General features: G+C 37.9%; 1 protein-coding gene across 6 annotated transcripts in view; it reads right to left on the bottom strand.

Moving 5' to 3' along the window:
• Window positions 1-549: 549 nt before the first annotated feature.
• The window catches only part of WDR7 (WD repeat domain 7), a 376297-nt gene continuing 349198 nt past the window's right edge, over window positions 550-27648 (bottom strand). For all 6 annotated transcript variants that reach the window (XM_038402296.2, XM_043515275.1, XM_038402295.2 and 3 more), the window contains 2 exons: window positions 7979-8083; window positions 550-1338 (listed from right to left, as the gene is read on the bottom strand). In XM_038402296.2, coding sequence (XP_038258224.1) covers window positions 1135-1338; window positions 7979-8083 — 309 coding nt within the window. In that variant the 3' untranslated portion in view covers window positions 550-1134. The remainder of the gene's footprint in view (window positions 1339-7978; window positions 8084-27648) is intronic.

Raw genomic sequence — 27648 nt, 5'->3', positions numbered from 1 at the left:
TAATTTTTGAGTTGCTAAATATCAGTGATATCTGTGTTTCCATCAAGCGCACTTGCATTCTTACTCCTCAGTCCTTCAATGAAACCAAACTGAGTTTGTGACACTACAATACTTTATACAGCAACAGGGTGTGATGGCATAAATGCAGGATTCTCATTTTCCTGCAAGTTCCAGCACAGGTGGGAAAGAGAAAGCTCTTTTTAAAATATAAATATCTGCAGTAGAAGCAAAGGGAATACAGAAAAAACACAACCTTGTGCATAAGTATTCTTTTTTTCAAGTTTCATTTCCCCTCTTTAAGAGATTCCTGGTATTTACATGTGGACTGCTCATTCTTTCTTCCAGGTCACAAAAACAATGACCTAGTATACCACAACTTCCAATTCAATCAATAACTTAAACTTTATAGGAGGAAATATGCTTCTTCAAAATGAGAACAATTGTTACTCTTGTCCTGAAAACCTAATTCCTCATATACTTTCTCATGAATCCCATGCCAGTTATCCCTATGAACCCTATGTTATCCCTAACCCTAACCATAACCCTAGTTATCCCTAAACCCTATGAAACCTCACCTAATGATCACCCCACCGTCACTAGAAGAAAGTACATGTAAACATAGAACCTTTTTGGTAAACAGTAAGCTTCTTTAAGAACCTCAAAAGGAAAATAATATCTATAATTAGGACTGCTCTGCATTACTTCAATTTAAAATGTAAAAGTGACTTGATTCAGCCCAGCTTCAGAGGTTGAGGTATGATTCCTGAAAATACTGATCTAGTCAAGGAGTGCAACCTCAGTGTTGTTGATTTTTTTCAGCTTCCGTTGCACCAAGCAACAAGAGCATTCCCAATAGCCATCTTCGTCCCTCCTATCAACCGCAAGGAAAAACTACATGGTGATAGAATAACCACACTTGGTTAAGCTGGTGGACATACCTCTGAATCAATAGCTGGCAGAAGCAAGGTTCTGCTCTAGGGAACCATGCAGAAATGTTGCAGTCTGGCTGGTTCCATTGGATGATTTATATAGGCACTGGTATGGGTAATCCAGTGTTACAAAAGAACAGAGAAAGAGAGAATTACAGGGAATTTTACAACAAAAAATATATTTCTAGCAACAGAGAGCCTGACTCTAGACCATAAATCGATGTTCTTTGCCATCATGTGCCATAAGAATAACATTGCGATTGGAAGTCCAGATCAGCCGTGCCAATTTGAGTGCATTGTGTGAACCTGGTGAGGCAGGCTGGACAGGAGGCACCTGGTATGTTTTAATACAACGGAGCTGAGGTGCAGAATTCAGCATTCCAATACTTCCCAAAAGAGAGGTGTTCATCTGCAGTAATAGAAAAAGAAAGAGTCAACACTGAAACCAAAGGGTTTCTTGTGAAGAATAATTTAATGTGAAACAAAGCCTTTTCTCTTTGATATTTGCAGAAAACTTTTAATAAGACCTGCCAGTACCAGCTAAATGGCTGCCCTCTCTAATGACCTTCAATTAAAATTTTATTTAGTTCACCAAAAATCACTGTTTTAAACTAAAGAGATGCTGAGAATCTAAGCAGTATGTTTGCAAATGCTTAATTAACTCTATACACAACTCTGCAAAATGAAACTAGTTGTGCTAAATTTAGTAGTGCATATTTTACTGCTTTCCTTTTTCCTACCGATCTGTATACTTTACATTGGTATAAACATAAGAACATAAGAATGGCCATACTGGGTCCAACCAAAGGTCCATCCAGCCAAGTATCCTGCGATCTAGTGATCTTTCTCCTGCCATCCATCTCCACCCTCTGACAAACAGATAATGGGGACACCATTCCTGACCCATCCTGGTTACATTATCTTAAATGACACTTTTACATCCATATTTTAAAATGTTTTCCTTCCTTTTTTCCCTGCAAGACATGATGAAAATGATGTTTTTTTAAATTGGACTAAATGGAGAAATAAAGTACAGCCAAGTTTCTAGCTTTTGTAACTTACACTCTTTTGCAAGACATGGAAACTCAGCAAAGTTTAGAAACAGAATTAGTGGTAAAGAAATTAATTCCAGTCTCACCATTTGCCTTTTTAAAATTCCATTTTCCTTTGATTCTATCTACTTCAAATTAAATAGTGAGATCTGAACCAACGTATTAGCTTAAACCTATAATGAAGTATGTCACTTTAATATATTAAAAAGGATCACCTACAACTTCTTTATATTCATTTAAACAATAGCATTTCAGAACTGAAGGAAGTAATCAAAAATTATAAATTATAACTGTTATATTTCTTCTGGAATATATATTGAAACATGTTAGAATCACAAAAAAATAGAGATGGAAAAGACTTTGGATGCTGGAGTATATCTGCACGACAGAACAAGAGTGGTCCCAATGGCATAACAGAGAACTCATGGAGGACAGGTGAATTTCCAGACGACTGGAGAAGGGCAAACATAATACACCCATCTTTAAAAAGGGGAACAAAGAGGGCCCAGGGAATTACAGACCAGTAAACCTAACTTAGTTACTTGGAAAAATACTGGAACAATTGATAAATAATCAATTTGTAAGCAACTGTAGGATAATATGGTTATAGGAAATAGTAAACATGGATTTGTCAAGAACAAATCATGCTGAGCCAATCTAATTTTCTTCTTTGAAGGGTTACTGGCCTAGTGGATGGGGGGAATTAGTAGATGTGATATATTTTGACTTTAGTAAGGCTTTTGACACAGTCCCACATGACATTCTCATAAGCAAACTAGGGAAATGTGGTCTAGATGAAATTACTAATATGATGGGTGCACAGGTGGTTGAAAGACTATACTCAAAGAGTAGTTATCAACGGTTTGCTGTCAAACAGGGAGAGCCTATCTCTAATGGGGTCCCAGAGGGGTCAGTCCTGGGTCCAGTACTAGTCAATATTTTCATTAATGATTTGGATAATGGAGCGGAGAATGTGCTTATAAAATTTGTGGATGACACCAAGCCAGGAGGGATCACAAGCACTGGGAGGACAGGTTTAGAATTCAAAACAACCTTGACAAATCAGAAAATGAGAGAGTTGTCTGAAATCAACAAGATGACATTCAATAAAGACAAGTGCAAAGTACTTCACTTGGGAAGGAAAAATCAAATGCACAGCTACAAAATGGGGACAAGCTGGCTAGGGGGTAGTACTGCTGAAAAGGATCTCAGAGTTATAGTGGATCACAATCTGAACATGAGTCAATAATGTGATGCAGTTGCAAAAAAGGCTAATATTATTCTGGTATTTATTATCAGGAGTGTCATCTGTAAGACATGGGATGTAACTGTCCTGCTCTAATTGGCACTGGTGAGGCCTGAACAGGAATACTGTATCCAATTCTGGGCATCATACTTTAGGAAAGAGATGAATAAATTGGAGGAGAACAACAAAAATGAAGAAAGATTTAGAAAACCTGACATATGAGAAAAGTTTTTTTAAAAAACCTGGGTTTGTTAGGCTTGAGAAAAGAAGATTATGGTGGGACAGGGATCTGATAGTCTTCAGATATGTTAAAAGCTATTATAAAGAGGACGGTGATCAATTGTTCCCCATGTCCACTCAAGGTAGGACAAGACGTAATGAGCTTAGTCTGCAGCAAGGGAGATATTAGGAAAAACCTTCTAACTCTAAAAGTAGTTGAGCTCTGGAACAGGTTTCCAAGGAGGTTGTGGAATCCCCACAATTAGAGGTTTTTAAAAACAGATTGGACACACACCTATTAGGGATGGTCTAGGTTTACTTGGTCCTGCCTCAGTGCAGGCAGGCTGTACTTGATGACCTCTCAAGGTGTCCTCCAGCCTTACATTTCTATGATTCTGTGATAATCTTTTAAAAAACAACAACAAAAGCTTCACCCGCTTTCTGCTATTTATATCAACAAAATATTAAGAGACGAAACCTTTTGTTGATCTATATTCTTTGAAAAATTGGCCAATATTTTTGAATTATATTTTGTTATATCTTTTAAAAACAAGAAAAACTCCCTCAAAAACTTCCATTCTCTTTAAATGCTCCAATACTCTTGAAAGCCTCCCCATATAAAAATGTATTAGGATGCTAGGATTTCTATACAATAGGTAGATGATGGTCCAGCTGTATACCTAAGACTGGGCACATGAAATCTGGGCAAATATTAGGACATTTAAGATGTGTTATTGCTGACACCATGTTCTGAATTCTGATCAGTACAAAATATAAGCCATTACTTTTTTCTAGCCCTTCTCAGCAACAGAATGGTGTCAGAGAGTGTAAATCATGGCATCTCTAGCAGGGAGCATGCAAGCACCACTGACATTTTCACAATTTAAATCATCTTGAGTAATAACCCTTTTAAGATGACTAATGTTACTGATTTTCCTGCATTAATAATAGTGCTGAATAGAACACAGAGGGGGAAAAAATCACTAGTGCACCAGGTCACATTTTAAAACTAAATACATAGGTACATTTAACTCTTTATGTAAAAGCCAGCTTAACATGAATAGATTTATACACAGTAAAATCTGGCAATTCACATTTTTAAACCTGTGCCTGAATATGAAGTTTTTTTAAGTGAGGTCCTTTTTCTATGATTCTATGTAAAAGATCAAAATCAATAAGCTGACTGCTTTCCCAGGTAGTTAAACTAAGTATATGTACTGATGGTTGAACGTTTTTACTGTTCTTATTCACTATTTCAGAAACACAATATGATGGATAATAATTCTGTACTTTTTATGGCATGTACAGTATTACTGAATGGCATACAGAAAATTGTGGAAAATTAAAAAAAACATTAACTAACATCTGCAGGCATACTGGATCCAGTCTTGTAGTCTTACTGCTGGCAAAACTCCCACTGTCTTTGGTGGGTATTGAGCCTGCATGAACTGCAGGATCAAACCCACTTGTTTTTCAGATAACTATTATTTAAGTACATAATTTAAAAACACTTTTACATCCTTTGGCCATTTGAGTTGGTTTTCCTATTTAAATGCATACGTTTTAAAACTCTTAATGGCATGTAAGGTAAAGGTGAATGTTAATTGCTTAAAAATATGAATGGAAACTAAATGTAAAGCAATAAATACCTCAGTACATTAATGCCAATATCTTTTTCTTTTAGAATTCAATATGAATTGATTGCACATGAAAGCGAGGGACAGGTTATGCATAAATGAGGGTAGTGCTGTACACATTTCCCCATCCAGCTTTGCCAACAAACCTTCACCCTGACTTGCTATTTCCTTTCTGTTGTCTCTTGGGTTCTGCCAATCATGCTACACTGCGTGCTGATGTTTTGCTATGATCAAAGGGGAACTAAACTGTAACTACTATAATCCTTTATACTGATGACCTGAAATAGAATTGGAACTCTTAGCTCCAGAGGAAAAAAGGGATAGAGATACCCAAATGTACCCTATCACATAGCCCAATTGCAAAGTCTTCTAAGGAAAAAAAAAAGTCTAAAGATATAAGGCCCAACTCTGCACAGGGATCTGTTCTTGTGCCCTTTGCAGGATAAAAAAAACCATAAGAAAGAAAAATATTGTTCAAACTATTAATTTAAACTTAAAGGGATGGGAATGTTGTTATCCTGCTTTTTATAAAGTGCACAGTTCACTTTTGGTACTATATAATATAAATATATATTAACAACAATAAGAATTTTGATTAAAATGCTTAGATCAAATTCTCAAGCCTTAGCATAAAAATTCATTTAAAGGAAATAAAAACAAACAAACAAAAAAACCACAAACACATGCTTAGAGGGTCTACTCACTAAGTGCAGGGCAGGTTCTTATTTGGTCAACCATCAACGTACCCTTACATTTACAAGGCATCAATACAAGTTATAAAAGTATGGGTATTTGATTAAGAATATAGTGTTATTTCATGAAGTTCCAAACTTATGAATGTTATGGAATTACCTAGAGGTTACACATTTTTAGTGTGCACATGAACAACAAAAAACACAGTACGGTAACTCCTTGCTTAACGTTGTAGTTATGTTCCTTAAAAATGCTACTTCAAGCAAAACGATGTTATGTGAATCCAATTTCCCCATAAGAATTAATGTAAATAGGGGGTTAGGTTCCAGGGAATTTTTTTTTTTGCCAGACAATAGACTATACACACACACACACACACACACACACACACACACACACACAAACAATTTAATACTGTACACAGCAATGATGATTGTGAAGCTTGGTTGAGGGGGTGGAGTCAGAGGATGGGATATTTCCCAGGGAATGCCTTACTGCTAAATGATGAACTAGCACTCAACTGAGCCCTCACAAGAGTTAATGCATTGTTGTTAATGTAACCTCGCACTCTACAAGGCAGCATGAATGGAGGGAGGGGAAACAGCATGGCAGAGAGAGAAGAAACACATACCCTGTGTGTATGTGTGAGAAAGAGAGCGCAAATTGCCCCCTTAAGTACATTAACCCCACTCTAAGTATACTGTCTTTTTCTGTAGATCAGCAAGTTGAGACAGCAGCTGCTGCCAGCAAGCTCCCTGCATCCTGAGCTGTGTTGTGCCTGCCCCCACCCTGTGGAGATGGGGTAAAGGAGCAGGGGGCAGCAGCGGAAGGGGGACACCCTGACGTTAGCACCTCTCCCCCTCCACCCTGCACAGCAAGCAGGAGGCTCCCGGGAGCAGCTCCAAGGCAGAGAGCAGGAGCAACACAGGGCGGTGGCGGGAGGGACAGCTGAACTGCCAGGCAATTGATAGCCTGCTGGGCAGCTGCGGCACAGGGAACTTAGGGGAGCTGATAGGGGGGCTGCTGGTCCACCCTGGTTCCAAGCTCCCCCCAGCTCGCTGCAATGGGCTGCTCTTCCTGCAAGCAGTGGACAAAGCAGGCGGCTGCCAAACAATGTTATAAGGGAGCTTTGAGCAACTTTAAATGAGCATGTTCCCTAATTGATCAGCAATGTAACAACAAAACAACATTAACTGGGACAACTTTAAGTGAGGAGTTACTGTAAAACTCACCTTACATTTAAAAATAGTAAAACAAAGGTATATTATTATTTATGTAGGAGCATTGGTAATCACAGATATCATCACAGATATAAAATGTAAACAGAGGAGGGGTGGTCTAATAGATAGGGTGCTAGCTTACTGGAACTCAGGGATCCAGGTTCAATTCAATGCCATGGCACACCCTTCCTGTTTCCTTGGTAAAGCTGTGTGGTCTCTCTGTGCCTCAGTTCTCCATTTGTAAAGTAAATGGAAATAATAGTACTTCCCTCTTTCACAAGTGTGTTGTGGGGAGATATATATAATAAAAAACTGTGAGATGCTAAGATAATACTACGGTAATGGGCAATATATCAGCACCTAAGATAGACAGAGGTCCATATTGCAAGGACCTTATCTGTTTATACATATATATTTATTCAACAGATATATTTATACAATTTATAATCTATTTATACAGATAACATGAGTGAATACATTTGTCAAAATGTTACCGTAAGTAACTAAGGAGTCTAAGTCTAATGTTTAAGTGATTTAGGCACTCAGGAACCTAAATCCCATTGATTTTCAATGGTACTTAAATTGCTAAGGGCCTATGTCACTTCTGAAAATGTTACCCTTTATCAACATGCCTGTGTGAGAGCATCACAGACAGCATGTGAAAAAGAACTAGTGGAGCAATAAAATAGGGGGAAGCAAGAGAAAAATCAGTGGGGAGATATATTCTGTATACGGATTGTCCAAAATAAGAGCATTTATGTTCTGGTTTCAGCTTTAAGTTTTGGAATTTCCTGACTTTTGGAATGATTGTTATTTCAGCCATAATGATACATTATTTTTTCCTTTGTCAGAGGTTACACTAGTACTGAATAACCTTTTTTTAAAAAGACCCAAAAAGTTGACTGTGCAAATGCCAAAAACTCAGCCTCATTTACAATACTAGCATCGCGTATATATCTTCGCCTTTTGTGTATATTCTTACCTGCCAAAAGGAGATGTGACTGTCTGTGTTGGAATAAGTGGCAAGGTACCGTCCGTCAGGAGCGAAAGCCACAGCAGTTATTGGCCCTTTATGGCCATGGATAGTCTAACAAAGAGGAAAACATGTAGTTTAGAAGATTAATTACTCGGCACCATTATGGTGCCACACAGACACAAACTGAACACAAACCTAACAGTGTCTGTATCTATAGAAATGACTTATAGATATAGGTCATAACAGTCAGTTAAAACTAAACTAAAACTAAGTATAGTGAAGAGATCATAGTTTGGCAAACTGAAAACCAAATATAATTTCATTATTTCGTAAATGAGAGTGAATTTAGTGATAGTGTAAGGCAGCACTAGGACAGCCTTGGAGGCAGAAGGCCTCTCTCTCTCTGTGTGTTCTCAGAACAGGTACAGCATGTACAGCAGCAGCTGAAGCTTCCCCATGCCCCATTGTTATACATCAGTCCTAAACTAGGTACAACAGTAATACAGTCTCTATGCCATCCTTGCCTTCTCTACTGAGACTGTTAATTATGCCAGTCATGGTGGTTTTGCATACATGTATGTGAACATTTGTCCATTTTCAGGGATTCTGAAGAAATGTTCTGATAGAATAATAGAAAAAGGTTCAGACTTTCAAAATTATGACCTTAACTAGAAGAAAAGGGAATTATTCTTCTCTTGGTTATTTGTACTAATAGTGCTAAACTCTTGGATTAAAATGTCAGGCATGAGATTCAGAAGCTGACTGTCCAGAAACCTTTGGTGCAACAATTTCAAGCATTTACTTGCCAACCTTCATCTGCTGCGAAGGTGATTATACCTATACCTGTTACCTATATCCAATCCTGTTACCTATATCCCATCTACAGCTTTATAGTCACATGATCAGTGATTCTTTCTTGTTACTCAGCTTCCAAATCTCATGCCTTATGTTTGAAATCTTGGAGAATTTTTCACCTATATCTTCGGAGAATGCTAAATTCCAATGAATCTGCAGATAATATTTTTGCATAGCTCCCCAACATTCTCTTCCCCCCTGTATAAATATGTAGTATGAAGGATACAGCAGCTTTTTATGGCAGCTGGTGCGGAGAAATAATGTGGATCCCCATAGCTATTCAGTGACGATGTCTCCTGCCTATTGCCAGGGGTTCCAGTTCCTGTGTAATGTCAAATTAGAAATTAGATGATAGCAAATTAGGACCACCATTTCCAGTACTACAATCACAGACCCCATCCTGCTTGCTTATTATATGTGGACATTAGACTCAGGGCTGTGACCTTTGGAGAGGCCCAGAGCATATTGAATACATTTCCTGTTGTCCTAGCAGTGATTATTTACAAGTTGACTGACATTCTGCCAGCTGGTATACACCTTCAAAGGAGATGTGGGGGAGGGAAGTCTCTCTCACTGGGTATCATTTCTGTTAGCCACAGAAAAAAGAACCACCATATGCAGTTTTCTCTCATTTGAAGAAACGGCAAATGGGACATTGGGAAGAGAAGAGGCAATCAAGAAGCTTTCTCAAATAGGGTGAGGGTTGTTAAATGATTCTCATGTAATCCCAATAGGAGCCCCTCTCTCCCCACCCCCCCGGTCTTTCATGATTAGAAGTTAATCTCTTTCTCCCTGATTCTTAATGACAGGTACTCTTTAAAAGCCAAACCAAACCATGTCTTTGACCATGACTGGTACTTATATTTTTTTTCCTATCTTGAGCTGCTGGAGGTAGTTAGCACTGCTCTTCAGAGGACCAGAGAACTTCAGGAGTGGAGAGGCCCATAGTAAGATGTTGGTAGGTTATTTGCATGAGATCTCCTCTTGGTGCAGTTTTTTTTCTTTGACTTCTGTGTAGCAGAACTGACAGGTCTCCCATCAGCAAATGAAAATGTATTTGCAGGTCACTGCAAAGGAAAATCTCCATCCTAACAAGTATACAAAAGAGGTTGATTTCAGAGCCAACAAATCATAGAATCACAGAAATATAGGCCTGGAAGGATCCTCAAGAGGTCATCTGATCCAGCCTCCTATGCTGACGCAGGACCAAGTACTCCTAGACCATTCTTGACAGGTGTTACAAATCATCCACATTCTCTACAAGCAAGTCTTGTCCCCTAACTACTTTCCCTCACAATAAGCCTAGATCCTCTGGAGGAGGAGAAAGGTGCTGGGGCCAGTGCAGTTTAGTAAAGTCTGAAATTCTCGAAACCTACACCTCCACTTTATTCACATACCAAGAGGAGAGGAAAATAATCAGGAAAACAGAGACAGAATCGGGGACGGGAGGAGTGTGTGTTTGTGGGAGCAAATGGAACACATTCTCAATTTGTAACAACTTAAATGTTCTTAACGCAATTGTTTTCAGGGGCCAGAATTTAGAGCCTTAAGGCCCACAGGGTGGACACCGCTGCATTAGACCTGATCTGAGCCTATTTTCCTTGCACATCTAAAACTCCCAGTGACATCACTGAGCATTTTGGATGCTCAATGGGTGCAGGATCAAGGACAGGACAAAAGGTTCTATAAGAATGAAAAGAACTACATAAGAGCTAGGTATTAATGATTATTTATTTATTATTATTATTATTAAGCACTGTGTCTCCAAGTGTTAAATCTCCTAAACTCTGGCCAGAAAAAGACACCCCTGCCCTTTCTCTCTCTCTCTCTCTCTCTCTCAAATTCAGCAAAGCAATACCAGAGTCCCAACAAGGAATCTATTTTTGTGTAAATTTGTATTTAGGCCATTTTCATATCTAATTGTCCCAAAGACCAGGAGAGATCATTTGAAGCCTCTACAGTCTGTTATGCACATTCTTATTTACAAAAATGTTGAAACCCATCAAATATCCAGATAGAGCACCAAAACCATTCGAGTCAATGAGTAAATGAAAAGTAGGTGTGTGCTTTTAAGTCAACACTTCTGTTTTAAATATTTTGACAATTTCTTTTCAATGTGCTAATAATCTCTCAGCCTATAAAATTGAATTAAATCATTTTAGAAACAAATCCCTTGCCAACTTGCAGTTTTTACATCAAATCAAAGCCATTTGTCCGGTATCTTAACAAAATATGGATTCAATTGAATTGCTTTTTAAAGTATAATACTTAGGTTAAAAAAATCAGCTTTAAACTGAATGTCTAAAATATTTACTTGGTAGTTTATTGTTAAGTGGGAGTAATAATTCTTTTATGGGCAAACTAACCTGTCAAACTAAGTTGTTTTTATTATGTAAATACTTGCATGGCCTGAACTTTGCTCTACTTGGCTACCTTACAATAATACAATTTGATATTTTTAATATCTTTTATATTTTTATTGAATTTAGTGCTCATACTAAAAAAATCTACAAATAATGGAAAATGCATATTTAATTAAGTCTTAAAATACATAGGATTTTATATTAGAATTTCAAGTTTCTAATATTTAAAAAGGTATTTAGGCTTAAAAAGTAAAAAAGACTTATGACTGCCAAAAACTACAGTACACATCTCCCAACAAAGCACGTACTTGGCATGTTTTATCACCATTTGCCCTTCTGAAAATGGGAAAGCTCTTGGGACGCACAGGCTTGCAGCACTGTTCCTTTCCCACTGATCGACATAATCATTTATGTCCAAACTTGATTAAATTAGCAGCATGCAATTAAAATCTTTTGGACCACTGCCATAAAAATGTTAATTAAAAGTTCAAACCTTTTGTAGCAGATGAAATGTAAAGGAATTATTTAAAAGGCATAATACTCAACCACTAGTGGTACATAACATTTTTTCACATATATTTTAAACCAGCGGTTCTCAAACTTTAGCAACCTGAGGACCCACATTTTGATTTAAATTTTTTTGCAGACCACAAAGCTCCCCACTCAGTACAAGGCCCTTCCCCCAAAGGTCCACCCCTCCCCTGAGCAGGGTCCATCCCCACTCCTCCCACTCTCTCTCAGTGCCTCCTGCACACTGGGGAACAGTTGTTCAGTGTCATGCAGAAGGCACTGGGAGGGAGGGGTTGGAGTTGAGAGAGGGAGGGGGACGAGTTGATCAGTTGGGCCGGCGGACGCCCTGGAGTAGCCTCAGGTCCACGGACCACAGTTTGAGAAATGCTGCTTTAAACTATAATCTGTAATCCACACAGCAGTAGATATACAATTCACAAACAGTTGTAATGAAATATATTTCCTGTAAACCCATACAACCAAAGATCTTTCCAAGACCTAGTCTGGACTCCTAACTTGGGCAAAACTCAAATGGACTTCAACATTACTATCACATCCATTATCATCTTCTATCTAAAGAAAAAACCTATATGCAATTTTTATGTGCATAAGATCCGGACTCAGAAACCTTGGATTCTACTCCTGTCCCTGCCACTGACTTGCTGTGTGATCTTCAGCAAGTCACAACTCTCCATATCTCAGATTCCCCATCTGTAAATTTGGGGTCATGATGCTTATTCATCTTCGTAAAGCACTTTGAAATGTATGTATAAGTATTATTTTAAATTTCAAATAGTAGCACTATCTTTCACTTGAATTAAAAGCTAAATACTTTTTGTGTAGCTTTACTTGGGCCAAATTCACAGTGGGGTATTACTTAATATTTACATTAAGGCAGTGCCTGGAGTTCAAAGCAGAACTGGGGCTCTTTTGTGCTCGACGTTGCACTCTACCTGAAGATCTCACAATCTGAGAAGGCAAGTGACATCAAAAATACATGGCAGGACGGATATAGTTTTTAAATATTTCTATATACAACTGCAATTTTTTTTTATAATTATGAATATTTAAATCATTATAAATTGACTGATTTCTTATAGGTTTCAGAGTAGCAGCCGTGTTAGTCTGTATTCGCAAAAAGAAAAGGAGTACTTGTGGCACCTTTGAGACTAACAAATTTATTTGAGCATAAGCTTTCGTGAGCTACAGCTCACTTCATCAGATGCATTTGGTGGAAAATACTGAGGGGAGATTGATATACACACACAGAGAACATGAAACAATGGGTTTTATCATACACACTGTAAGGAGAGTGATCACTTAAGATAAGCCATCACCAGCAGCGGGGGCGGGGGGGAAGGAGGAAAACCTTTCATGGTGACAAGCAAGGTAGGCTATTTCCAGCAGTTAACAAGAATATCTGAGGAACGGTGGGGGGCGGGGTGGGGGGGAGAAATAACATGGGGAAATAGTTTTACTTTGTGCAAGGACTCATCCATTCCCAGTCTCTATTCAAGCCTAAGTTAATTGTATCCAGTTTGCAAATTAATTCCAATTCAGCAGTCTCTTGTTGGAGTCTGTTTCTGAAGTTCTTTTGTTGAAGGATAGCCACCCTCAGGTCTGTAATCGAGTGACCGGAGAGATTGAAGTGTTCTCTGACTGGTTTTTGAATGTTATAATTCTTGACGTCTGATTTGTGTCCATTTACTCTTTTACGTAGAGACTGTCCAGTTTGACCAATGTACATGGCAGAGGGGCATTGTTGGCACATGATGGCATATATCACATTGGTAGATGCGCAGGTGAACGAGCCTCTGATAGTGTGGCTGATGTGATTAGGCCCTATGATGGTGTCCCTTGAATAGATATGTGGACAGAGTTGGCAATGGGCTTTGTTGCAAGGATAGGTTCCTGGGTTAGTGGTTCTGTTGTGTGGTGTGTGGTTGCTGGTGAGTATTTACTTCAGATTGGGGGGCTGTCTGTAAGCAAGGACTGGCCTGTCTCCCAAGATCTGTGAGAGTGATGGGTCGTCCTTCAGGATAGGTTGTAGATCCTTGATGATGCGTTTTTAGTTGGGGGCTGAAGGTGATGGCTAGTGGTGTTCTGTTCTTTTCTTTATTGGGCCTGTCTTGTAGTAGGTGACTTCTGGGTACTCTTCTGGCTCTGTCAATCTGTTTCTTCATTTCAGCAGGTGGGTATTGTAGTTGTAGGAATGCATGATAGAAATCTTGTAGGTGTTTGTCTCTGTCTGAGGGGTTGGAGCAAATGCGGTTATATCGTACAGTTTGGCTGTAGACAATGGATCGTGTGGTATGATCTGGATGAAAGCTAGAGGCATGTAGGTAGGAATAGTGGTCAGTAGGTTTCCGATATAGGGTGGTATTTATGTGACCATCGCTTATTAGCACCGTAGTGTCCAGGAAGTGGATCTCTTGTGTGGACTGGTCCAGGCTGAGGTTGATGGTGGGATGGAAATTGTTGAAATCCTGGTGGAATTCCTCAAGGGCTTCTTTTCCATGGGTCCAGATGATGAAGATGTCATCAATGTAGCGCAAGTAGAGTAGGGGCATTAGGAGACGAGAGCTGAGGAAGCGTTGTTCTAAGTCAGCCATAAAATGTTGGCATACTGTGGGGCCATGCGGGTACCCATCGCAGTGCCGCTGATTTGAAGGTATACATTGTCCCCAAATGTGAAATAGTTATGGGTGAGGATAAAGTCACAAAGTTCAGCCACCAGGTTAGCTGTGACAGTATCGGGAATACTGTTCCTGACGGCTTGTAGTCCATCTTTGTGTGGAATGTTGGTGTAGAGGGCTTCTACATCCATAGTGGCTAGGATGGTGTTTTTAGGAAGATCACCAATGGATTGTAGTTTCCTCAGGAAGTCGGTGGTGTCTCGAAGATAACTGGGAGTGCTGATAATGTAGGGCCTGAGGAGGGAGTCTACATAGCCAGACAATCCTGCTGTCAGGGTGCCAATGCCTGAGATGATGGGGCATCCAGGATTTCCAGGTTTATGGATCTTGGGTAGCAGATAGAATACCCCAGATCGGGGTTCTAGGGGTGTGTCTGTGCGGATTTGTTCTTGTGCGTTTTCAGGGAGTTTCTTATAGGCATCACTGCAAAGTTATTCTTAAGGAGAGATCTGCAGTATAGAATAGTAGCATTATGCATTAGTTCGGGGAGGATATTCCACACTCAAGGGCAGGATGGAAGTAATCATGAAAACATTTGCATGAGAAGCTGACAAAGGGTCAGACAAGACTGGCATTGCTGGTAGACTGTGGGAGATTAAACTGGCACAATAAGAGACAAGAGTAGTCAAATAAAGAGGGGCAGAATTGTGAAGGATCTTGAAAGGTAGGACAAGAAGTTTGAACTTGGTTTGGTGAAACAAGGGCAGCCAGTGAGAGAAAAAGTTAATACAGTAGATAGAACCTCAAAGATACGAACACCAGAATTACGGACTGACCGGTTAACCGGACACCATGTGAAACCGGGGGTAACCAATCAGGCAGCAGCGGAGACAAAAAGAAAAAGCAAACACTGTATGGTTCTGTGCCTGTATTGCATCTTAAAGGCAGGCACATCTGGGCTGCCTCCCCCCCACCCCACAGCACGCACTTACATCTAGCAGTGAAGACACTTGGACTGCCAGCCCAAGGCAGCTGGCAGAGCAGGAGCAGCACTGGGGTCTGCACTGCTTTCACCCCCGCCTCCCTTCCCTGTCTGGGGGTGGGGGGAGCATTATTTTCACCCACCTCTCCCGGCTGGGACGGGGACAAGGTTGCAGTCTGACCCAGGGAAAGAAGCTGCCTGCAATTAAGCTGCTGGCACTGAGGAGGGAGTTCAGCTACTGCTGGAATCTGGCTTGGAGCATCATCTGCTGGGACTGGAGCCTAAACTGCACTTTGTTCACAGTTACGAACATTTCAGAGTTAGGGACAACCTCCATTCCTGAGGTGTCTGTAACTCTGAGGTTCTACTGTATGATCAAAGCAACCTGTAAGGAAGATGATCTTAGCAGTTGCTTTTGTATGGGACAGAATGGAGTGATGGTTCAGGGATCCTGGAGAAGAGGTTACAATATGTCAGGTGAGAGATTCTGGACTAAAGTTTGCCCAACTAGACATAAAAAAAGGACATATTTTAGAAATATTACGGAAGAAGTGGGAAGATTTAGATACAGTCTGAGTATACAGGGCAAGAGAGGATGGTGCTGATGATGGCTCCCAAGTTGCAGCCCCAAGAAACTTCTCCATGTTTGGATGCCTAAACTGATGCAACTAAACCAATATTCAAAAGTGCTGTGCCCAAGTACCTACAGATCTTAATGACTTCAGTGGGAGCTGTAGATGATCAGCGCTTCTGAAAGTCAGGCCACTAAAGGCCTGACCCTGCACCATGTAAGTAAATGGGAGTTTGCCACTGACTTCAATAAACTCAGGCTCAAGCCATTAGGTGGTTAAAAACAGATTTATTTCCTGAGTTTAGGAAAACCTGTTTGAAAAATTTGGCATAAGTGCCGAAACAACTTAATTTTGAAAGTATCTTTTTGCTATTATCGTGCAATAAAAAAATACTAGAATTAGAAACGCACAACTGTTTAAACTATTTTCTGAAAAATATGCACAGTATAATTATTGTTTCTGCACTGAGAGCCTCTGTGCTGTATCAGGCTAAAACTTGGCATGAAATGGCTACATTATAATCTCCCTATTGAGAACTGGGTTTGTAACATTATAACTTGAATTACAATAAGAAGATGCACCTATAATTGATGGTGGGAAAGTACAGTAGCTTACATGACAACAGAAAGTAAGATATACTGCACTTACAAGAGGTCGTGTATTAAGAATCTATAGTAATATTTTCTTACTGTACATCATGTACAAGATATGTCGACTTAAGCAAACCCTTGTGCCTTTAATGTAATCACTATTGCTTAATGACAAGGAAAACTAAAAGGCCAATTAATTATAGGATTCAATATTTAGACCATCAAACTCTTTAGCACTTAACAAGCAATTAATATGTGTCAATGAAAAATGTTTTGGTAATACAAAGGTGAAAATCAATAGCACTAGCATACTTGTTGCACTCTTTACCACTGACAATTTATCCAAATAACTACAGTCCTTAAGGGAGCCACATCACTCTGATGTTTTAATTTATGTACTTTCCTAGCTGACATTAATCCTTTAAAACACAGATTTACCTTTTCTGTGGCTTATTCAATGTGCATTTGGCAATGCTCACCCTTTTATTTACTTGTCAGGTAAATAAGCATATCATAAAATCTATGCAGCTCAATCAGAAGCATTTTATTTGAACCAATATTCTTGCTTTTTAGGCTTGGCTGGCTGGCCGAGGCAATTTTATTGTTATGCTAAAGGCTACCTGGAAGGATGTGTGCCTCTGTTGCTTCCATAAGGAAGTGCATGATAAAATATTTGTTTAGTTTTTTTTGCCTTTTGGATTACACTCAAAATGGGTAGGTTTTCTTCTCAGAATTAGTTACTGAATTTTATGGAAAAATCTAATATATGTGCATATAACAGTGGCACTGTTCAGGGATACCGTTTATTTTGAACAAAAAATACAGTGGGACAAAGTGCAGCTGTGTGTAGTAGCCGTCTGCCCAACCAATTGATTTGTTTTTTTTCTAAATGGGGGATGCTCCTGGGAGACTATTTGACTTCTGCACCTGCCTGTGTTGTTGTACTGAAGCACATCATATATGGAAGCTATGAACACCCATTTCAAGGTCTAATATTTCCCAAACTCTGCACTGAAGTAAATTGTTCTGTCAAAGGTAAATACCTGTGCTAAGTGTTGAATTCCACTGCAGCAATATTCTAAAGTAGTTTATTTTAATCAGCAGTTGAAAAAAGTATTTTAAATACAGAACTGGATATTAATGTAACTACTGCATTACTGCAGGAACATACATTTATTACCAACACCACCACATTATGGATATCTATTCCCAAAACTCTGTGGGTATATGAACAGAAAGGAAACAATATTGCGTTATCAAGGAAAGCAACGTACTCAAATGCATCACAAGAAGTATTATAATTCAAACACATACATAATAAAAGTCTGGAAACCTAGCCTGAACTGTGCCACCTATGTGCTTTGACCAAATATTAAGCAGGAAGAGATCAGACAGCCCCCCGTCCCCCAAGAACACACTGTCTACTGCTTGTAGCTTGGAAAGTTAGGCAGTTCCAGGTCTCCACTTCCACCAAAGGAGATAGAGCAAATCAATCCTTGTACAGACTGGTTATTTGCACATTAAAAATTAGAAGACTTTGAAGCTCTCTCATTAACGACCAGCCAGTGACACTGATTTTGGGGGCAAATCCGCTTGAGCAGTCATATTGATGTGCTCTGCAACAGCAGCAATATACATCTGTTTTTCAGTGGTACACTAAATAAAACACATTACAATAACAATGCAGTCTAGGTCACAATGGCATGGCTCACTATACCAAAGGCCATGTCTGGAAGAGTGAGACACAATCTCTTGACATTTTGGTGATGATAAAGGACACTTGGCCTCCAAGAAAACCTCAGCTTGCATAAAAACTTGGTTCACTTTGCAGTAAAAAATACCCCCAAATCTAGAGCATACCTAATCAATAAAGAAGTCTGAATCAAACAAGCAAGATTCTCTAGATCAGAGGTTCTCAATCTTTGCTACATCATGACCCCATATTACAAAAGAAAAGTTTGGGGACTTCCCTCTCCCACCTAGCCATAAAGAAAGAAAGGGTGGTGGCGATCCACCTACAGTTCTTTGTAAACCCCTCCGGAGGTCTTGCCATTCTGGTGCAGAGCCCATGCAAGAAATACTCCCATACCACACAAGCATACCAAATAATCTTATTTGACATTTCAACTAGCAGTCTCCTTTTTGTCCCCGCTGAATTGTAATGTGAATGTAAAGCATTGAGAACAGAAACCAAACCATAAAGAGCCTTGAAAGTCAAAACCAATCCTTGGAATTTCACTAAAAATGCACTGGAAAACCAGAGAACCTATGGAGCACAAATACAATATGCTCTTTGTGTGAAACACTGTTAAATAAGCAAACGGATGCATTTTGTACGAGCTGAAGTTGCTGAGTTATCATCAGGTATAGCCTTATTCAGAGTGCATTGCATTACGGCAATCTGGAGGTGATGAAAGAATGGGCAATGATGGTGATGTCTGTATATGATAGGAAAGGTCACAACTTGTAGCCCCAACTGACTATGAAAACAAATGTTTTGGCTAAAACTGCTATCTGGCCATTCTGAAACAATCCAGGAGCCAACAAGATTCCTAGATGATGGAAAACAAAGATGTATAGGTAAGTGTCAACAGCATACTACAGCCTAAATAAATGATTTTACTATCCCTCAGAAGCCTCACCCACACATTGCCATTTACATATATCATCAGAAGTGGATCTAATAATTCCCTTTATTGTTAACTGGTGATATGTATTTGAATCAGTATGACAAACAGATCCCATAATTTAAGATTATTGTCAATGTCATTTAAATTGGTATGGTGTAAGAGAAAAGAAAGTCACCCAAGATACATTAACTCCTATTCTAGATCACTGTCTTATAGTCCCCAACTAGAGTTGCTATGGCCAAGAACAGTGCAAATTGCTAGGCCCAGTGCATATTTTTCTTCTCTCAGTAGATCATCTGTAGAAGTAGCACACATCTGGGTAATAGAGCTCTTGTGGTCTCTAGCATGCTGAACCTGTTTTATTACCCAATTCCTTGTATTTCTACAGATTTCTGCCAAATTTTCTATAATTTCAGAACACATAATTTAATTTAATGGTAACTTATACCCTTACTTATGATACATACCTACAATTGACTGGTATATCTGGATCTACAAATCATGGTTTAGGAAGTAATCAATACTTCATTATGGAATTGACCTTTGATTTCAAATAGTAGCTTGCTGTAGCTGTGTCTGATTAAGATTAGCCCATAGTCTAAAGATTCCTGTGATCCAGAAGATCTTTACAGATCATTAGTATAGTGTTATAGCACACCTCCACACTAACTTTGCACAGCTTTCTAAATGCAACAATGCTACACTACTAACTCGTAGTGGGTATGATATAGTTATTTTCGATAAATATTTTTACATGTAAAATACTAAAAAACAAACACAAAAACAAAAAAACAACCCCATAAGTATGGTGGATTTTGAGTAATGCAAAACTTAAGAATTCTGTGTTCCAGCTTCCACCAACCTACAGTAGATCTGTTCATCTTTTTTTTTCAAGAAACTGAAAAGCAATTTACAACTAAGGGCCCTATCTTCAGCTGTATCTAGAGCCTTCAGCCCTGATTTACAAACTCACTCTCTGTCTTCAAATCCTTCCTCAAAATTCATTTATTTTGGGTAGTATTCCACCAACACCACAGGTGTCAATCACCACTGCTATTTCTGCACATGATCATGACTGTACTGTAAGAAAAACAAAAAAACCCCACAAGACAATGCAACAAAATAACTTGAACGTTCAATACATTAAGTTCCCACAGAAGAAACTTGAGAGGTTCTCTTTTCCCCTTATACCAGCTATAATTGTGTCTCTCAACAATCATCCCCTAACCCTTGATTCCCATCTTCCCTGTATTTCCTAAAAAAGGAATTTTGGGGTTTAGGTTTTTAAAATACCTAATCTGGAAAACACTCTTTATCCATGTGCCATTACAGTATATAAATATTAAATAATAGTAATAATCTGATATAATTAAATTTGATGCCTTTGTTTTAAGAAAGCTCACTTTCTACAGATATTCTGTTTCTTTGCTTGTGTCTAGTAAATTCTGCCTTTCTGGTTCTCTCATTTGCCTTTCAAAACACATACCAAAGTGTCAAATTTTCTTACAGTGTGTTATGTGCTTAGATACACATTTTATAGTGTGAAATAATTGAAAGTACATATTAAAGTTAAATAGTTTTATGTGTTAAAACAATTTCTTCAATTTTTGTTGCCGTACCAAAAAACAAAATTTTTTCTCAGAAATGTCTAAATGTGAATTCCAAAAATAATTCAAACTCCTTATTCTACAAACATTTATGTTCAGCTATTTTAACATATTTTCACTGAAAAAAGTCTAAATCTAAAGACATTCTTAGTAATTAAACTGGTATGTTCGTTCAAATAATGTTGGCACTTGCAATAAAAATTCAGTACTATACTAGCAAAGAAGAAAAAAGCATATTTGCCTTTTATTTTTTTAATTCATTTTCTGCCTGTCCTTCAAATAGCTTTTCAATAATAGCAAGATAAAAAAGCACATGTACTAAAAAAATTAACTTAATAAAACATAACTTTTAATCTTCTGGTAATATAATTTTGCATTAACCATTCTGCATCAACAATTACTTAGTATTAAAATGTGAATCGTATGATTTGACAGCCAGCATACAATGAGAGCACAAAGTGACCTTGAACAGCAGTGTATAAAAATTCATTTATCACTGAAATGGCATGCTGGCTGTCAGTCAATATATGTCTCTCATTTGTTAGGAGGTTCTCCTGCTGTGATTCCCTCATTACAATTTGCTTTTACTTCCTGGGCAAATGACAACCAGAAAATGGGTCCGCTTCTATCTTGACCAAACTTAATCCAGAAAAAAATAGATGACAGCTGCAACCAACCAAGTGTTACAGGGTGTTTTACAAAATGTTTCTAAATTGCACTGCTAGATATCCTTAATGCTACAAACTATTAAATAGGATAGCCAAGGAACTAGCCTCATTGTCTCTAAAATCATCACGTTTTATTAAGTTATGCATGGTGATCTGCAAAAATCAATCCCGCTTATTTTTCAAACAAACCAGATGTTTACAAATATTTGACTTACATTCTACTTTAAGAAACATGCCAGGGTTTTTCTCAGTTTAAGATTCTTTAGACGACATCATTAAAATTCATATAGCAATTAACTCCCCCTATACATATAGAATGGTTATGCCCACGACAATATTAAAATTTTCATGAATGCAGTTACTTATCTAGTTTATCTAGATGTTTTTAATACTGCACCCATCATCATATAATCTGAGCACTAGTATATAATGGATTCTTGCTACTGAAGTTTAATCTTCTCACAGCAATTATTGTTTTAAAAGAACTCCAAACAGCTGATTGGTTAAATGGTACGCTCTAGTTTATATTATAAATTATTTTCTTAAAGGTGCAGTATATGCCATACAGATATGGTCCAGAAAAACAGAAGAAGAAATAAAGCACTTATATGATTTTAAATTTTTTAAAAATATTCTTTTATTGTAATATGCAAAGTAAAATATAATGAACTTACATACATAGTGTAATAAAGTAATAAAAAGGGTATAGAAAATATGCATACAAACAATGAAGATTAATTCAGAAAATGCATAAAATCCACATCACAGGGCAAATTATAACTCTTGAATTTACATGTGCTAACTGCTATAAATCATTGTAAAGTACTGGTTCTTGAACCACAAATCCCATAAAATTGATGTTCAATAGGTGGGATGATGATTGGGTTGATATTCTAGCTCTAGAGAGCACTTTACACAAAGAAAAAACTTTGAACATTTTCCAAAAACATAATGTGGAACAGAATCACCATTTATTAGAAAGACTTTTATCTAACCAACTTTTAAGATGCAAATAATATTCTTAATGGGAATAGCTGCATAAGTGCTAGAAATAAAATTAGGAAGCATTAAATAATATTAATTCACTTGAATAATGTGATACAGATTCATTAAGAGATTACATTACAAAGGAGCATAGAAAACAAATAAAAGGCAAGAGTATGCTATCAAACTAGAGTACCATCAGCTTTTTTGGAAATAGATCTAATTTGATTCTAATTTGAATGGCAATATACCTAGTTAATTAAATAATTTACAGGAAGCTTGGGGGTAAAAATTCTCCCAACCCTATTCTATTTCTCTTTGTTTAAAATAGCTTTGGTAAAGGTCAAGAAAGCAATGCACATTTTTTGCCTGGGGAGGCTATTGAATTTTACTATAATTTTGGTACAAATTTGGGGTAGCACTGTATCCGCATTGTGACATAGTATCACATCAGTAATGGCCTAATGTAAGAGCATATCCTCTTTCAGCAACAAAAAAAAAGATATAATCATATACACTCATAGTATACACATTTTGACAATAACAGCACCACAAGCAAACTCCTCCGCTCCAAAGGAAAAAGAAATCCAACAAAAACAGCAAAAGAAAAGAAACTCCTAACTCACTCACATGAAAAAGTTATAATCCTTTGATCTAATCTGACTGGAACAATGTATTGTGACTAAAAGATTCAATAAAATACTTAAAATAAGAATGGAGAATATAGGAAGAAAACTTTTGTTATTAAACTGACTTCTGATGGAGACAACATGGAAGAATTATATAATTTTATCCAAGAACACTGTAAAAAATTTCCAGTTTTCAAGATATGAACTTTTAAAATGAGCAGCAGTGATACAAGGAAACAGTTCTTTGTTTAAGTAACATTATATGGCTTACGACGTCAAAGACAGACATCACAGAATTACTGTAGAATCTCCTTAATTGGAACACTCTTGCGGAGAGTTTAGCATCCCAAAGGAGCAGCTGTGCTGATTAAGAGAAAAAGCTATTACAAAATAAGGTCTGATTAGATTTAATATGAAAAATTACTGTACTGAAAAGCACATGCTATAAATATAGCCTTATTGTGTATAAATACACACACTCTTACCCCTTTTTTCCTCTTTATAAAATAAAAATTATTTTAAAATAATTATAAATTTTAAAAGAATTTCCTGCATTTCACTTGCCTTATTTCTTTTAATATCTGGTTAACCTCTGTAACCAAAGACTGGCGTTTACAATTTCACATCTATTTAACAACAGGACTACTCACTGGCTTAAAACAAGAAAAATTTGGCCCTAAACGTTAAAGAACACTTTGCCCTTTGGCACTGACCAAGCGTTCTTATGAAGCCAAATTTTGGCTAATGCTCTCCTATTTAAGCAGCAGTCATTGCAATGTGCAATCAGTTCTGAAGGGTAAATCAGTTTCCCAAGAAATGTTGCAGTGAATTAACTATTTCTTTTAATCAAATGTATTGTATTTGCTTATGACACCATTTGGACTCGGAGCAGTCTGATTGGCTAAAGTTTGTTCTTAAGATCCCACCACAACTAGGTAACTAGTCACTTGAATGAGGCAGGCAGAAATTAGTCCTGAATATTACTTTATTGTTGAAATGAAATTTCCCCCCAACTTTAATCATAAAAACCTTTTAAGAAAAAATGTAGGGTACATAACTAAAATAGCATTATTTATGTATTTTGAACACTGTAGGGTATTTAACCTTTGACTTCATGAACACCAGTGCACAGGGAACATGCACAAATCAACAGCACGAGCTTTAAACAAAAGCTTTCACTAATGCACACAAAGTAGGGAAAAAACATGCTATGTCTTAGTTTGTTTCAGAATAGCAGCCATGTTAATCTGTATCCACAAAATGATTCACACTTTGCTCCCTGCTCCCACTCTAAGAACCTTTAGCTTGATTCCCAGGCCTTTACCAAGCTTGTACTCAAATTCTAATCCTTTACCAGTCTTCCTTCCTTGACCATGCTCTTCTTTCCACTTTCACCATTCTCTTCCAAAAGGTTACAGCCTTAGACATTAGGGGGCTGAAACTTTCAAAGCCACTGCAGAGATTTGGAAGCCCATTTCCCTGTTAGCTTTAAGCAGCCTTGAAAATCTTAACCTAGGAGCTCAATCTTGCAAAGAATTCACACTTTTGTATACTCCCATTTATAATCTCACTGGTGTTTTATGTGGAAGATTATAAACCAGGCTTTTAGACCTTTTTGCAGATATTCGTGTTGCTTTATAAATTCTAAGCTTTAAATCCAACACAGACATGTGTAACTGAATGGAAAGAGCAATAGTAGGGGACTATGTGCAGTATAAGCATATGTAAATATTTAATTCTTTGCAGGATTCAGGCCTAGAATTGCTGCTAGAACGCTTGATTAGGAGCAATACGAGCAAAAATTCTCAAAAGGTGTTTTGATAGGGTGTTTAGGGTCTAATGAAAGAAGTGCTACCCAGAATCTAATGACCCCTGCTGGGACAGTATGCCACCATTTTGTCGTAGGAAGTGGTATTAAACCATGGCACTGGAATTGTAGCCTACCTATAATGACCCTCCCATTTTTTTTAATCCCACTGTTCCTTTTCAGGTGATCGCAAAAAGAAAAGGAGTACTTGTGGCACCTTAGAGACTAACAAATTTATTAGAGCATAAGCTTTCGTGAGCTACAGCTCACTTCATCGGATGCATTTATTTTCAGGTGATATATTCCTTTATTTCTCTTTTGTCTGAGGTCTGTCTTCAGTGTTTGTCACTATTGAACGATGGCAGAAAGAATAAACGAAGCAGGCAAGTGTACGCCCACTTGCTATAATGTTGTGCTTCTGTGGTTAAAGGGGTACGCATGTGAACATACTTACAGCAGTACAATGCTCAGCCATGTTAGAAACATGAAACGCTCTACACAGATAGATCTAAAAAGGACAACTCCTTCTGGCAACTCTTTCCAAACCTTAAATATACTATTTAAAATATGAAAGCAAATTGGATGCAGATTTTATTTTTGCATTTTTTACAAGCGCTTGGTTGCTCCTGCTTTTCAAAATCAATGAAAACTCTCTACCACTTTGATGTGACCACAAATCACAACTGCAGCTTGTTTATAGAGATAGATCCACTAACAGCAGTGTCTAAAGAAGCACACATATTCTTGCATTCATGGTCAATATCATACAATCTGCTTTTGCATTGCACAGTTTACGTACTGTAACATGTCCCAAGGCATTTACAATCTATAAAAGAATAACGCAAAATGCAAAACCTCAAATAAAATAGATAAGCCCTGGGAGGTGGGAAATGTGTGTGTGTGGGAAAGGATTTTGAGAATAGCCTTAAAAATGCATCTGAGTGTTCCAAAACTTATTCTCCCCTAGCAAAAACAGTACTAATTATTCATACAACTGTTGTGCAATACATAAAGAAATCTAATTAATAATGATAAATAATAATATTTGGCACATTATATATAGGGCTTTATATTTTACATTTTCAGAGTAATAAACAAATATTAATTGATCAATAATTATTCAATCATTAAAAAATAAGTAGCAAGAAACAATAGGTAAACCTTTTTTTCTGATTTTAAGCCTTTTTACTAAAAATGCTCTGGACACAGATTTTTGTTGCTCATTGTTAATAATTTTTTTCAATTACCTTTGAATTGTACTTTGATTCCAGACTAAAAGCTTTAGTTTCATTGTAGCTTCTCTAAGTACTTCTATATCCTCTGCTGAAACGCCATTTTCTAACTTCTCACAGCAATATGCTCAGTGAATCACAAACAGATGTCCCGATGCCACTTGGGGAATGCACAGGGGAAATTTTTCCTTTTCTGTATTAGCAGAAGCATAGCAGTGTCACAAAAGGCTATACTTCATCAAGATTCTAGCATGATGAGTTCTTCCCAAGCTGTAAAATATCATTAACCACAAGATATTCCAGAGACAAGGAAATAATTATGCACATTAGAGTAAGAAAAAATGGTCCTAGGGTAATGATTCCACTTAATACTGACCCTTGACTCATGAACCATCTAGTGTGGCTAGAATTGTGGAAGATGTTGCTATCAGAAAAAAAAATATTGATAAGAAATTCTCTGTTTTGCAGAAAAACAACATCACTTCTTGAGGAAGGAGGAATTCACCTGAGGAAGAAAAGATTCTGGGTATCCAGAGCACCACACTGTCCTCATGGAGCATGTTGTAAGGCTCTTGTGTAGATAAGGCTGCCAGCTCCAACATTTGCCTGACAGATGTGGCAACTACTAAGAAACAAGTCTTACTGCATAAATAAAAAGCCAACATTGAAGTCAAAAGCTTGAAGGGGTGGCTTGTCAAGGCCCACAAAACTAATGGAAGGTCCCATTTTGTAAGAAGTGGCCTGACCAATGGTCTGGCTAGTTGGATGGCTTGAAGGAATCTGGCTACCCATAGATTGTCTGCAGGAGAACCTGAGGATCCTGTGAATAGCTTGCTACTAAGAGCCGACACCTAATGCACGATACTAGGCTGAAGGGCTCTGACTGTGCCTTCTTGGAGAAAAAACAGAATAGCTGGAATTCCAGGATCTCTGGGATTTGCATTATGCTCTAGCCATCAGTGTAGAATCTGGAGCAGTCAGAGAAGTATGCTTTGAGTGTCAATAACCTCCTAGATGAAAGCAATGTCTTGAGTCTGGAGGACAGAGCGATTCTAGCATTTCAGTCTCAATACATAGGCTGTTAGTTGAAACTGTTTTGTGTCTGGATGTAGAGGGGCACTTTGCAAGAGGATGTCTGTCTCTATGGAAGCTGGAGTGGGGGTTCCGGTTTCAGCACTATCAGGTTTGAGAATTCAGGTGTCTATGGCCAACGAAGCATTATAAGAATTACTGTCGCCTCATCTCATCTCATCTATAATAGAAGAAAGGATGGAAATGTATAACAGCTGAGGCCAAGTGTATGATAAGACATCTGTCTCTAAGGCTCTGGAGTCTGTGAAGTATTTCAGCCTTTTTGTAGTTGTATGATTTGCAAATGGGTCAACTGAAGGGAGCCCAAATGTCTAAACAATCTGATTGAAAACCTCTTGATTCAGGCTCCACTCAGAGTTGTTGATCCTGCACCTGCTGAGCCAGTCTGGCTTGGTTCAGATCATCTTTGATGTGGATCATTCTGAAAGGAGGAACTGTTCTATGATCATCTCATTATTTCCAATGCTTCAGGCTTTTTGTTCCCCTTGGCTGTTTAAATAGGTGACTGCTGTTATATTG

The sequence above is a fragment of the Dermochelys coriacea genome, chromosome 5 (genome assembly GCF_009764565.3).
Source record: "Dermochelys coriacea isolate rDerCor1 chromosome 5, rDerCor1.pri.v4, whole genome shotgun sequence".
NCBI classification, from domain to species: domain Eukaryota; kingdom Metazoa; phylum Chordata; order Testudines; family Dermochelyidae; genus Dermochelys; species Dermochelys coriacea.
Note: the sequence above shows the minus strand (reverse complement) of the source record. Positions and strands in the feature narration are given on the sequence as shown.